We start from the raw sequence: 13,228 nt of genomic DNA, 5'->3' as shown, positions 1-13,228 counted from the left end.
GGGGGGCTACAAGCCAAATTTCCCATATATTTTTTATGAAAGCGAACAAGGAAAACACCCTAGCACACGAGGCCTCAAGTAACACTGGCGTAATACTCGTTTTGTTTGAGATCTTTGGGACCTCTCTCCTTCGTCTTCCTCCTAGGAAAAAGAACGGGGGAAAAAAAGAAAAAAAATCTCATCTTTAAGATTTTCAGCAATGGGGATCCGATTCGTGCTGCTGGTGAACAAACAGGGACAGACGCGGCTTGCTCAGTACTACGAGTACCTAACCCTAGAAGAGCGCAGAGCCCTCGAGGGCGAGATCGTCCGCAAGTGCCTCGCTCGCAACGATCAACAGGTTCATTTGATCTTTGATGCTTTTTGTTTTTTCCCGTTCAATTTCATCAAGGATGAATCAGTTGCTGCCCCAAAAGATCTGCGCTTGCCCTAATTTGACTTAGTGATGAGGTTACGAAAATTATTCAGTAGGGTCTTAATTTTGTGTTTGTTAGTATTATTGCATGAATCCTGATCTACCCAAAACAAAAGTAAAGTTTTGCTGGCTAATGGCACCTGGATCAGTTTCTGATTGCTAAAGTTCAGTTCTTTTAGGAAATTTGACATCTTGATCTGGTAATCGTGATTATATGGACCGTTTCGATCTCCATGCTTATCTTTGTTTAGGGACAAATTAGACCGGTGACTTTTGAAGAAGAGTTTGTTAAGAAATAGATAACATGCTACAACAATGTAGTTGGTGATGCACTGCACTCGATTGACATGTACTCGCTTATCTTCACTGAGGTAGCCTTTAACCGATCGAATGCCTTGATTCATATATGCATTGGGATTCAACAATGCATTGTTGAAACATTATGTAAGGTTTGGGTTGAAATATCCAGCGTATACATGACTGGCAATCCTTTGACTTTGGGTCTTCACTTTAGGGGCAATTCAGGCTACATGCATGTTCGAACTAGTTTTCTGGAAAGTCTGGATGTATCATAGGGAAGTTGGTCCAAATAAAAGAAAGTATGGAAATATTTAAGTGATACCTATGTACATTTTAAAGGTCTGATCCGGCAGAGAAGCCTAATGCTTGGTGCTTAGAATTTTTTTGAGCTTGTGTTCATATTTATTACCTGTGGTACTTTTTACATTTGTGTGCTAGAATTGGTTTGTCGTGGAGTTTTCTGATAACCTTATTATAGAACCATGATTAGGGGTTGATTAATGCTCACGCTGTGGTATACCACTGAAGAAGTCAGTGGATAGAGGAAGATGATAAAACCAGGTCTTCGCGATTATGAATAAATTGGTATATGTTTACCTTGAGACTGTCTGGTGTCCTTATTCCTTTGTAGCTAGCTTGCTCTTTCTCGGTTTAATTAGGTCACTTGTCTCACATCCAATTGGATGCATATCAGCAGCTCAAACTGACCCGTCATTTTGTGTATATGATTTTGAACATAAATATGTCAGTTAAGTTAGAAGAGAGTTGATATTATTTTGAAGAAGTCAGCTTTACAGAATTTCTGGAATTCTCAATAAAAAAAAGAGCCGGAAAGAGGGTATAACATGTTTTTTTCCTTTGGGTATTTTGGCCTTGAAGAAATAAGTGGAAGCTGGGGGCTCAGACCATGAGCTTTATCATGGATGTTTCAGAAATAGGTTTTTGGATAAACTTGGTTATTGTCCTTGAGTAAAGGTGGCATGTCTTGGAATGAACATAAAAATTTCTTCTCTTGATTTTCAGCAATTTATTAACTTTCATGTCTTTTATTGCCCAATCGCTTTTCACTTGTTTCTCATTAATGAAAGAGGACATCTTGTGTAACGATCCATCGTTGGTCTTTCTGTGCTTACTAAACTCTCTTGATTTCATACGATTAGCTTCTACTAAAAAAATTCATTTCTATATTTATGTTTCTTTCTGAATTCTAATAACATAGTTTTGTTTGTAATGCAGTGTTCATTTGTTGAGCATCGGAATTACAAAGTTGTGTATAGGCGTTATGCCTCTCTCTTTTTCTTGGTGGGAGTTGACAATGATGAGGTGGTAGCTATCCTTTAGGCTGCACTTTTATTGGACAAATTTAAGTTTGTTTATTAGTTGCTGGCGTTCTGAATATCACATAATAGTTGCAAGAGAGAAGTAAATACAAAACCTAGTTACTAGAAGCTTTTGTATCCAAACCAACTAACAAGTAGCGTTGATCATAGCTTATTGCTCTACTTTTGTACTCAATGTGAATATCACATTTGCCTTCTCTTTCAAGATACAAGATTCCTACTAACAAAAATGCAATGACCTAACTGAATCTTTCATAGCATTCAGTGATCCTGTCCAATTTGCACTTGGAAAGGTAGTTACATGAACTATAATCACAAACCAAATACAAAATACCTTTACCTGGAACACTCAGGCACTGAGGTATCCAAGACTACAACATCCCAATGAGTAGTTGGCAGGGACATCTAAATTAACACAATGTTTTATGGCCCTGTGGAAGCTATTTGCTATTTGTGGCATCATTGCCCATGACGTCAAAGTTATTGCTTGAAATTTATATTAACAACACTAATCTTTAGGGGTTGGGTTCTTAAAGTGGATTAGATTACCTGCCATTGAAATGTTTTTTCGAGTATTAGTCGGATTATTACTCTTACCGTCTAGCATCTCTTTATTGTGATTTTATTTATTTATTTCTTCTTTATTTTGGCAGAATGAATTAGCTATATTGGAATTCATACATCTATTGGTCGAAACCATGGACCGCCATTTTGGTAATGTGGTATGTCTTTCCTCTGGTCCATAATAGTTCATGTTCATATGTTTTTATCATTTTATTTCGCCTTATGTGGAATCAAACTGACCCATATTCCCCTTCGTGGTGCTTGACTACAGTGTGAACTTGATATCATGTTCCACCTTGAGAAGGCCCACTTCATGCTGGAAGAAATGGTTATGAATGGATGCATTGTTGAGACTAGCAAGACCAACATTTTGTCACCAATCCAGCTCATGGACAAAGCTTCATAGCTCATCAGCAGTTAATGTCAAACCCATCAGTTCCTTGCTGTTTGGTTTTGTAGCATTTGCTAATTACTGTGTTTGCTTTAGTTTGTGAAGAGATTTTCTCTGATGAAACCACCATATACTCTGTTATCAATCCTGGATTGTATTTTCAGTTTTAATATATCGCAAGAAAACTGCTGAAGTTTCACCATTTCCTGATGATCTATGACCCCTGAAGGGGATATATACCATGTCGAGGAGGATTGCTAATAAGAGTGCACACCTCGTATGACATCTGTGGCCCAAATTCAGCTGGTGATCTCTCTAACAGGCTATGGACTATCAGAGATCTGAAGCAGCTGCAAGCTACTGCTGTCATTTTAATAGACCAGAAAATGTTACTTTTTCAACAGGCCGATGTTCAAGACCACTTTCCAATCAAAAACTATATTCAAGGTTCATAACGCTAACTTCGTATTGTTTTCTCTAAAAAAGCAACGTAAACATTCTTCTTTAATATGGGTTTGCGTTCATTGTCTAAAGCATTAGTTGTCAGTGCATTTACAAATATGTGTCCAATATTTTCAAGTTCTGATTAAGTCCATTGTTTTATAATTAAGTCCATTGTTTTATTCACTGCTGTCAAGCACTGTCAGTGTTATGCTTTGCGCTAGTAATAGATTTGCAGAATTTAACAGGTAAATGGAGTTCAACAGCAAAGCTGGATTATCAACACAGCATCAACATTGGAGAAAACCAAACGGCAAAATCTAACACAAGCATCACTGAAATCAGGCAACATGAGAATAGTAACTTACAATAGATGCAGCAAATGTTCATCAAATCTGAAATCAGGCAACATGAGAATAGTAACTTACAATAGATGCAGCAAATGTTCATCAAATCTGGCATATAAGCTGTTCATATTCCAAAACCATAAAATAGATGCAGCAAATGTTCATCAAATCTGGCATATAAGCTGTTCATATTCCAAAACCATAATACATTAGTGGGCACCAGAAACACATTACATTATAGAAAGAAGCAACTAAGACAAATTGCACAGCTACCAGAAGTAAAATTGTAACTGGATTGCGCTATAATTGGCTAAGTGTGTAAAAAGAATATTAAAGAAACGGGGTTAAAAAGATGCATCACTTGAAGCCTCCATATTGCTGCTGAACGGAAGTCGAAAAGCCGCTATCTCCCTTGTTTGAAGTTGATGAAGGAAAACCCGACATACCCATGCTTGATCCTGTAACCATGGGACGAGTCATGTACCATGGTGTTGCATCTGAAGCATCCCCAAGTCCACCGACTACTCCAATATTTGCTGCTAGGTTTATTGTCTTGGCTGCAAAATGAAAAGCAACTTTTAATACCAAGGCAAAATTTTATCTAACATATAAAGGCTTCATTCTGACGATTGTATAACCTATTTAAAATAGTGAAATAAGAATCAATATATTGATTGCTAGTAACTTATTTAAGTAACTATGGGAAGTGAGTACGAGGGGAAAAATACAATAAAAGAAGTTGCCTGCCATAGTAATGCAAGAGATGGCTTAAGGGTGAGTTTCCAGTTTCTTTCTATTATATCAATATAGAATGGGGGTGCCCCCTGGTACTTAAGGGGTAGCTCCTTGCGGATTGTTGGGGACTGGGGGGATTCGAACTGGGGTGCGGCGGACTCCAAAGGGAGTTTAAGTGGAGGTACTGACCAAGGTTCCCTTGTCAACAAAAAATATATAGAATGAGGGTATAAAAATTGAATTTTGTCAAAAATTGTGATACTTTTTAGGCAACAAAAAATTAATAATAATAAAATCAGGGCATCAAAGTTTAAAATGGGGTGAATTCCTGGGCAATTAAGTGCAATAACCGGACAAATAGTTTAGACGAAATTATAAAATGAAAACTCATCTTATAAAAATACAAAATATTAGATATGCTCAAATAATAATGCTAACTTTACTTATAAACCTCAACATTTAAATCTGAGATTTTTTTTTCTAGTCTTAAGAATATCGTAATCAAATCCATTCATACTTCATCCTAATTCTCAAGATTTAATCCCAACCCCCCCCCCCCCAAGAGAAAGCTACTCAACAATTAATTAGTAAGGCACCATTCGGACAGAGGACTGCACAATTGTTCTTGAACTTCTAGATGTAGTTATTTTCTTCTTCTTTTTTCATTCTATTTTTTGTGGTGAACATAAAAAGAGTTTGGACTTTCCACATATGTATGGTCAATAATGTCACAGCCTTTGGCAGTGCCGCAGACAAGGTGCTAGCACAGTGACTTATCCAGAAAGTATTATTGTAGGCCTATGTTACGTAGGTGCTGCTATCGTGAAGCAGTACCCTGTACACGACGTCATGTACCCATACCCGACACTTCTTGGACACTCCTTAAGTATATGCATCCATTTATTCAAACGTGTACTCAGTTATACAATACATGTTTCAATTTAAAACACTAGCCATGTGCTTCTTGGACATATGCCTGTTTCGTTCGCATATAAAACCCCTGCAAACCCATTTCCGTGATCTGACAAACCCAGTTTGGGGAAACAAGGTGTCCGTAGGTTCCTATTTCATCAGTTTGGCAAGGTTAACTCAATGTGGAAATGAGGAGATGAAAAGTAGTGTCACGTCAGAAAAAGGTGAAAACCCATTTCCGAGCGATTAGCTCTGAAATGGGGTTAAAGCCGAATTTCGGCATTAAAAAATTGCCACACTAATTCCAATGGAACAGACGTCATATGAAAAAAGGGTTTCCTAGATCTCATTTCCTACTTCTGGGTTGAAACGAACAATAGAAAGAGGGGAAACTCATTTCCTTGGTTTCAATGTGAAATAAACAGCATAATCTCTTTTCCAAGAATCCCCAAAAAACCTATCGTAACATATTTTTAGGCTGAAAAAGGGTTTCTTAGATTTATGGTTTACCAACCAAACAGGCCCATATCCAACACTTCACGTCCATTTTTGAAAGTTGTTGGACAAGAGTTGAGTTTGTTTCGTCCATATTCAGTAAAGAAATGCAATTTCAAAGGATCGTTTGCATATCTAGCCAGAACTATGATTTCAGCACACATTTCAGCTGTGTCCGCTTACCCTAAATATTAAAATTTTGATGTGACATGTACCCGTACCTGCACCAATACCTGTATCTATGCAACTAAGATGTAGGCAAATTGATATCATTGAAACCTTCATTACTAGCATTACATGAACATGGGATATGATGGTCAAACTTCCAGTACTTAATAAGTTCTGACATGGTTCTCCAAAACTTGAAAATATGATCAGGGACAAGGCTATATATAATAGATGCATGCAAGAATGTACATAACTACTTGTCAGTAAATAGTAATTAAGGGGCCGTTTGGTTGGTTTCCTAAAAAGCAAGAAAAGGAAATCGGTACAAGGAAACCAATAAAATAATATTTTTATCCATTTCCATCCCTAAAACTCACCCACAACATCTAATAAAATAATATTTTTATCATCCAACTCATCTCATTTCATCTCCTTTCTTACCTTTAAAAATAAACCAAACACAAGAAATGTGTCACATCATCCAACTCATCACATCTCATCTTATCTCATTTTTAAAAATCACACACATCATCCAATAATATTGTGACAACTCATCTCATCTCATTAAACATTCCTTTCCATCCATTTCCTCAAAAAAAAACAAGAAATTGATTTCCTTAAGTATGTGTCACATCATCCAATAATATACCTCCAACTCATCTCATCTTATCTATTTTCTTATTTTTAAAAACGAACCAAACACAAACAACCTCAAAACATCATCCAATAATATACCTCCAATTCATTTCCTTATTTTTTAACCAACCAAACAACCTCAAAACAATTTTTTTTAAAAAATCACTCACATCATCCAATAATATGGTGACAACTCATCTCATATCATCTTCTATTCTTTAGTTTCCTTATTTTTTAAGCCAACCAAACAACCTCAAAACAATTATTTTAGGAAATAGGTTTCCTATTCTTTGATTTCCCATTCTTTTTTGCGAAACGAACAGCCCCTAACTAGAGAAATTGGCTCAGAGTTCAAAGTTCAAAGAAATGATCTTAGATTGATAGGATCTAATATTAATATCATGCCTACAATCTTGCATACAAATGCTACATGATAGCAACAGATTGTGATGTTATGATAGTTTATTACTTAAGAATACTTATTGGAATGTCTAAGGATAGACTGTGCCCTAGTGTTCAGTGCATTAAAAAAAACTAAAGCTTGAAGTGTCCTGGTAATACTCACAAATTGAAAAGAAAAAGGTTACTATGAATAAGAAAGTAACTCGAATAAGAAAGTAACTCAAATAAGAAAGAAAAGGAGCTTACGGGCTGTGATATTTAGATCAATCAGTCCACGGCTTAAAGAATCAGCCCAAATCCCCGACTTAACTTGGAAAGCATCCTTCTTGGCTTCTGGCTTGGATGATGTCATTGATTGTTCCATGCTATCAAGGCTGTTGTTTGTTACTTTTTGTTGAGGCTTTGTTGTTTTTGATTCACTATGAGATGTGAAGGCACTAAAGGAGTCAGTTTCTTCAAAACTGTTCAGTGGAATTGCTGCAAAAGGATCAAAGGTTGTATTTATATGTTCTGAATTAGAGGACTTCTTTCCGAAACTCATGCCTGAATCAGGGGCTGGAAAAGGGTCAAATGGTGCTGTGCTTTTCTGCTCTGAACTAGAGTACTTTGCTTCAGAAAGCGAGCCTGAATCAGATGCTCGAAATAAGTCAACACTTGCAGAAGGTGGAGCAGGAAAGGCAGGCTGATTAGCGAAAAGATCAATATTTGCCTACAGTAACACAGAATCTTAGTAATAAGACATGACATGATTGCCATGAAGAGTAACAAACCTAAATAAAGAAAAGAAGACAGAACCATCTTCCTCAAACTCCAGTCTAGACAGTTAATTGGCAAACATATTCAAAGTAGATCAACTAAAGAATTGCTGCCGTGCATTAAACTAGCAAAAACTGCCAGAGCAAAAGAAAAGGCCACACCGACTTTGGCTTAATGCTCCCTAAAGTATTTCAAAGTAGGAATTTCAGATATGTGGTGTGAAGCAGGTAGTTTTCATCACGAGGAAATAACATGAGCACATTAAGTTAATTCCAGATGCAAATTTGCAACCTAACCTTATCATGAGAACCTGTTGTTAGTTCTTCATGAGGTGAGGCCAACACGAATGTGGCATCAGCAAAGAGATCAACTTCGGGGGCAGTTTTGTTGCTGAAGTATGCTGGTTCTGTTGGTGGCGATGTTGGCGTGTCCATGAGATCGCCAACTAAGCTTTCTCCAAATGGATTCACTTGAATGGAGGTTGTATTAGCTGATCCTGGTCAGGTAGTGATAAGCAGTTTAATTACCAATTTCCTTTTCTCCAAAGTAAGGGCACTTACCAGTTTTCTATGAATTTATAAATAGCTAAATCATATTTTGAGGTAGTTGATAGACAATTTCAATAAAAAACAAATGCAACAAACTAATAAATATAAGAAAGATTAAAAAACAACATGGGACGAGAGGTATGAATAATTTTGAGGTCATGCAGTTCCGATATACATATTCAGCGACTGACTCATTGCTAATGTAGTCTTCAACTGACGAACAAATACAGCTGAAATTGTATCCATAGACATGAGGACTTAACAACCTTTTAATGAAAGAATTATAGAATAGCACAAAATCTGACTGCTTTGAATATTTATATTATACTGTGCTCTTATATGAGACTGGCAATGTTTCTGACAGAATTATGCAGTAAGCATGTCTATAACGACATTCAATCAGAAGTATGTAGTAAGCTTCATGAAACAATGTAAACCCAAGAAAACAACTCTGCAGAACAGCACTCAGGAGAAATGCATCATGTGAGCTATGTGCAATCAGTGGATGCACATGATCACTGATCCTATTGCCTCTCCAGTTAACTTGGGTCATAGGATTAACCTCACAAGTTGACAAGCCAAGAAATTATAAAAGGTACATTGGAATTTGGACATCAAGTAATCCAGATGCCATTAGGCAGGCTTTGTGATCATTTGACGATCAGTACACACAAGACACCATAAAATATATGGTACCATTTTTGCAGTTTTCTCTTACCCCTCTCTAGTTTTAAACTATCTGGTTTTTCAAAGTTATAATTGGACCTCTGTAAGAGCATTTTGTTTAATTAAAATATAATCAATAGATCAAATCATATTGAGGAGATTCAAATAAAAAATAGAGGGAATCATTAAAGTAACTTATTAAAGAACAATTCAGAAATGGAACTTATAGAGAAGCTGAATTGAATTTGAAATAGTTATAATTCAAATAGAATACAAGTACAAAATACTGACATATAAAGGAATTCAACAAATACATCAGTTGGATTCAGTTTCTGATCCGACCTTCTAGTACCTTCGAGGAGGGAGCAAAGGAAATCTTGTAAACATGGTAGCATTTAGCATTGTGCTTCTAGCAGTGATCCTAAAGCTACTAAACAATCCAATATTAAGATAACCAGTAAAAAGTAAACAACATAGTAACATTGACATAAAAGAACTAGTTGACATGGAAAAATACAGAATTTTTTTTAACTTACATTTCTTTTCATAAAAAGACATAACATGTTTTTGAAAGACCACTACACACCAAATATAAGATAATGAAAGAGTAAGTTTCATTCTATTTTGCAACATGCACAGCTATAATGATAGGCGTAGTTATGGACACTTACCCCCTGTAGTGGATCCACGTGGATCAAAGTCATCAAAGTCACCAAAGTCATCCTCGCTATCATTTGGTTGTATGCTCGCGCTTTTTGAAGATAGATCTGCACCCATCTTTGTTGCTGTTTTTGTCGGTTTGGAGGATGTAGAAGCATGAGACCTGATAAAATAATAAGTAATAACCATCTTATTTCGATTAAGATGCAGCAAAACCAACAGAACAGTTGTTGAGATGGCAACTAGCAATTGGTTTCAAACACAGTTGGCGATATTATCTTATGCCACATATAACAAGGATATCATGTTTACTAGTTGTGCTGTTCTTGAATCGTAAATACCAAATGTTTGCCAATAGTTAATGCATGGATGCATAAAATGTCTGTGGCTCTGTGAATAGTTTTTGCTAAATTGCAGGGAAATATAAGGCAACTGCACTTGCATAAATGTGCATGCATGTGCAGAAAAATAAATAAAGAAAACAAAAGGACCACAAATGTACCCGGAATGACGTGATCCTCCCTTCTTGAACCCACTTTCATTTTCATTTGATCGATCATCTATTGACTTGTGCTTATCTTTATAGCTGTCATTGAACGATTCACCATCTCTGGAACTATCAAAGCCTCCATACCTACTGCTGCCGCCATACGAGGACGCGCTTGACTTGTATGTTACGCCAGATGACGAAAGTCCAACATACCTACATGTCGGAGCATTACTAGGTTATGTATCAAATTACTACAACATAATTATTAAATAAGGAGAAATGTTATCAATTAAACTCACTTATCACGAGTCGCTGCAGCTTTTTTTCTGACTGCTTGTATTTTTTCCTTGTCATTTATAAGACCAACAATGGTTTCAACTTTCTTTCTCACGTTGATTCCAACATCCTTTCCATTAGGGTCGACATATTCAAAGCCTGAAAGTGACTTTAAAAATAGAAAACCAGGATGAGACTTTAGGTAGAAAATAATGCTCACTAAAAATACTTCACACTGTGATATTCTTGTCTTAGGAAAAGAAGCTGTACTGAAATTTGAAAACTGCGCTCAAGAATGTTATCAAGTGCTTGTTTAGATCCATTTGCCATCAAATACTCGATAACAGTCAATGCCTGTAGTGGAAAAAAATCAAAAGGCTTTAAAAAATGTAATTAAGGCAGTTTGAAGTGATGGTCACACACAGCATGCAAACATTGAATTTAATTCATCTAAAATATGTAGCACTGCAGCCAATTGAAGAATGCATCACCTTGTATACATGGCGCCAATTTGCACCTGTATCAGTCAACCTGGTCCAAAGCACATTCAAAATCATCTGGCACTCGCTGCTGTAAGAAACAATGGAATTGATGTTCAGAAATTTAAAGAACTCAAGAAAAGGCATGTGAAGGGACCAAAACAAATGAAAGAAGAAACTTGCTATTTTTTTGTGGCCTGAGCGAGCTCTGCCAAAGCAGATCCATGAGGACCCCAGGGTTCATTACTGGTTGCATCGAGAACCTAAAAGTTGTCATGTTAAGCAATTGGAAACAATATAAAACCAAATTAACCCACACACCAAAAGATATAAACATATTTAGAATTATGTTATCTCTGTGACTAAACATAATATTCATGGCTATTGTGTAAAAGGGATGCTTCAAACCCTCAGCTGGATACATACTAAAGGAAATGTCAACTCTTATGATCCTGCAGCACACATTTTTCTTTGAAAATTTAGAAGCGCAGATATTTATCGAAAACAACAACAAACGAAGCCTTTATCCCATATTTTTTGGTCAACTACATGAATCCTTCCATTCAGTTCCGTTGAGGGCTATCTTCTCCACTAAGTTAATCATTATCATAGTCTTCTTAAAATGTTTTTAAGCAAGTTATCTGAGGCCTATGCTTAGTCCTTCTTTCTCCGTTAATTATAATCCTATCGCTTAACCTACTTGGTCCATTTACTGGCCTCCATCACACATGACCATAGTAGGACTTATATTTATCGTTAATTAAAAAAATGACGGGTTACTCTTCAATATGGCTGAAGAAGAAAAACGGAAGTCTAGTCGCATAAACCAAAACCTAGATAAGGATCTTATGTGGCATTAACTAAAAGATGCAATCCACTCGATACCAGGATGGTCCATCATGTGTTTTTTTAGCCCTCATATATAATCAACTTTTAAATGTATGTTCCTATAAATGGTGTACATTATGGTATATCCCGGTGCATTAATCCTTATTACTTGGGCTAACTTTCATCTGGTATCAGCTATGATCCCGAACTTTTGGTATCATTAAAGAGATCAGTCACTATTATCACTTTTAAATTATTCATGTCTAACTCCAGTCTATCTTGTAATTACATGTTCTCTCGATAGCAATTCGAGGAAAAAGGGGGTATACATTGCACATAACCCTCTTCATCTATACCTTCAACCTTCAATTACGCGAAACACCTGTCCATGAGAAAGAAGGGTGTTACTTATCTTTGTGAAAATGGCAATGCATAGGTGCTAAGTACTAGTAAGTGAGGGGTGTTTGCAACTGAATGTATAGATGAGGGGGTTATGTGCAATTCAGCTTTTAAAAAAGGACGATCTGGAAGAAAAATCGAAGAACACAGAGCCAATGGCCCCAGTTTAACCTAAAAATAGGAAAACCCTGACCTTTTGCTCCAATTCGGGGACCTTGAGCACTTTCAGATTCACCTCCCTCTTTCTGCAAAATAAATAACAACAAAATCTTTTCCTTTTCCACAAGATCTCAAACAATACAAGAACGAAATCGACACAGTTCGAATCGTGAGGGGACTCACATCTCTCGAACGGTCTGGTCCAAGACCTTCATGAAATCCATCGAGAGATCTGGCCCTCTTGAATCTGGAACCCAAACGAAGCGAGAAGCATTGAGCTTCGATCGGATCTGTAAAAATCAAGAAAATGTCTGTCGAGATCGTGGATTACCTCAGCCAAGCGAGAGGGAGGAAACGCTGGAGATGGAGATGGGTCGTTTCTTTGTTCTTCGTTATGGATTTTGAGAGCGAGGTTGACGATGATTTGAGAGGGAGAGAGTTGTTTTGATCGTACGGCCTACAAATGCTATAGGATGATGGTATACGTTTGAGAGGGTACAATACCGTGCATCGCGGTTTTTGTGATGTATTTATACCGTCGCCGGTGCGAACCGGGTCGGGCCAAAGTAGAATCCATGGCGGGGTTCCAAACCGTGTTTTCTTTTGGTTTTTTTATTTTTGGGTTATCCATGAACTGGAAATGTAGAAACTATGACTATGGAGCTGTTTACACCTCTTTGGTGTTGGGGGTGTAAGCTTATATGTATTATTAGCGCTTCATTGAATGATGGCAGGTCGGAGTTTTACTTGAAACTCCATCCTTTTTCCTTAAATCTCAGTGAAATTATTTAAAATCCATTGTAAATTAAGTCCTTAGTCAA

General features: G+C 36.8%; 2 protein-coding genes across 3 annotated transcripts; one reads left to right on the top strand and one right to left on the bottom strand.

Annotated features, from left to right (window-relative positions):
- Nucleotides 53–3,212, top strand: LOC109840841 (AP-4 complex subunit sigma). Its single transcript, XM_020409629.1, has 4 exons — nt 53–340; nt 1,952–2,038; nt 2,709–2,777; nt 2,891–3,212. Exons 1-4 carry the CDS (start codon nt 200–202, stop codon nt 3,023–3,025), a joined length of 432 nt encoding a protein of 143 aa, XP_020265218.1. The 5' UTR covers nt 53–199; the 3' UTR covers nt 3,026–3,212.
- LOC109840839 (clathrin interactor EPSIN 1-like) lies at nt 3,957–12,972 on the bottom strand. 2 transcript variants are annotated; one of them, XM_020409627.1, is made up of 12 exons: nt 12,739–12,972; nt 12,591–12,654; nt 12,442–12,493; nt 11,205–11,284; nt 11,034–11,112; nt 10,813–10,896; nt 10,566–10,711; nt 10,279–10,479; nt 9,788–9,939; nt 8,199–8,398; nt 7,393–7,855; nt 3,957–4,355 (listed from the first exon to the last, which is right to left on the bottom strand). In XM_020409627.1, the coding sequence occupies exons 2-12, from the start codon at nt 12,629–12,631 to the stop codon at nt 4,156–4,158; spliced, it is 1,698 nt and encodes a 565-aa protein (XP_020265216.1). In that variant the 5' UTR covers nt 12,632–12,654; nt 12,739–12,972; the 3' UTR covers nt 3,957–4,155. The 2 variants fall into 2 exon arrangements, with proteins under 2 accessions (XP_020265216.1, XP_020265217.1); XM_020409628.1 differs by lacking the exon at nt 12,739–12,972 and adding an exon at nt 12,206–12,231 and having other exon boundaries at nt 12,591–12,660.

The sequence above is a fragment of the Asparagus officinalis genome, chromosome 5, assembly GCF_001876935.1.
Source record: "Asparagus officinalis chromosome 5, Aspof.V1, whole genome shotgun sequence".
NCBI lineage: Eukaryota > Viridiplantae > Streptophyta > Magnoliopsida > Asparagales > Asparagaceae > Asparagus > Asparagus officinalis.
This window is presented reverse-complemented; position numbering and strand designations above follow the sequence as displayed.

Excerpts from the sequence above, each read along its gene's own strand:
- LOC109840841 (XM_020409629.1), top strand. The coding sequence starts at position 200 with ATGGGGATCCGATTCGTGCTGCTGGTGAACAAACAGGGACAGACGCGG. Across the intron at positions 2,039-2,708 it reads TGGGAGTTGACAATGATGAG|AATGAATTAGCTATATTGGA; the intron begins GTGGTAGCTATC and ends TTATTTTGGCAG. Across the intron at positions 2,778-2,890 it reads ACCGCCATTTTGGTAATGTG|TGTGAACTTGATATCATGTT; the intron begins GTATGTCTTTCC and ends GCTTGACTACAG.
- LOC109840839 (XM_020409627.1), bottom strand. The coding sequence starts at position 12,631 with ATGGATTTCATGAAGGTCTTGGACCAGACCGTTCGAGAGAT. Across the intron at positions 11,285-12,441 it reads TCCCCGAATTGGAGCAAAAG|GTTCTCGATGCAACCAGTAA; the intron begins GTCAGGGTTTTC and ends GACAACTTTTAG. Across the intron at positions 11,113-11,204 it reads GCTCAGGCCACAAAAAAATA|CAGCGAGTGCCAGATGATTT; the intron begins GCAAGTTTCTTC and ends TGTTTCTTACAG.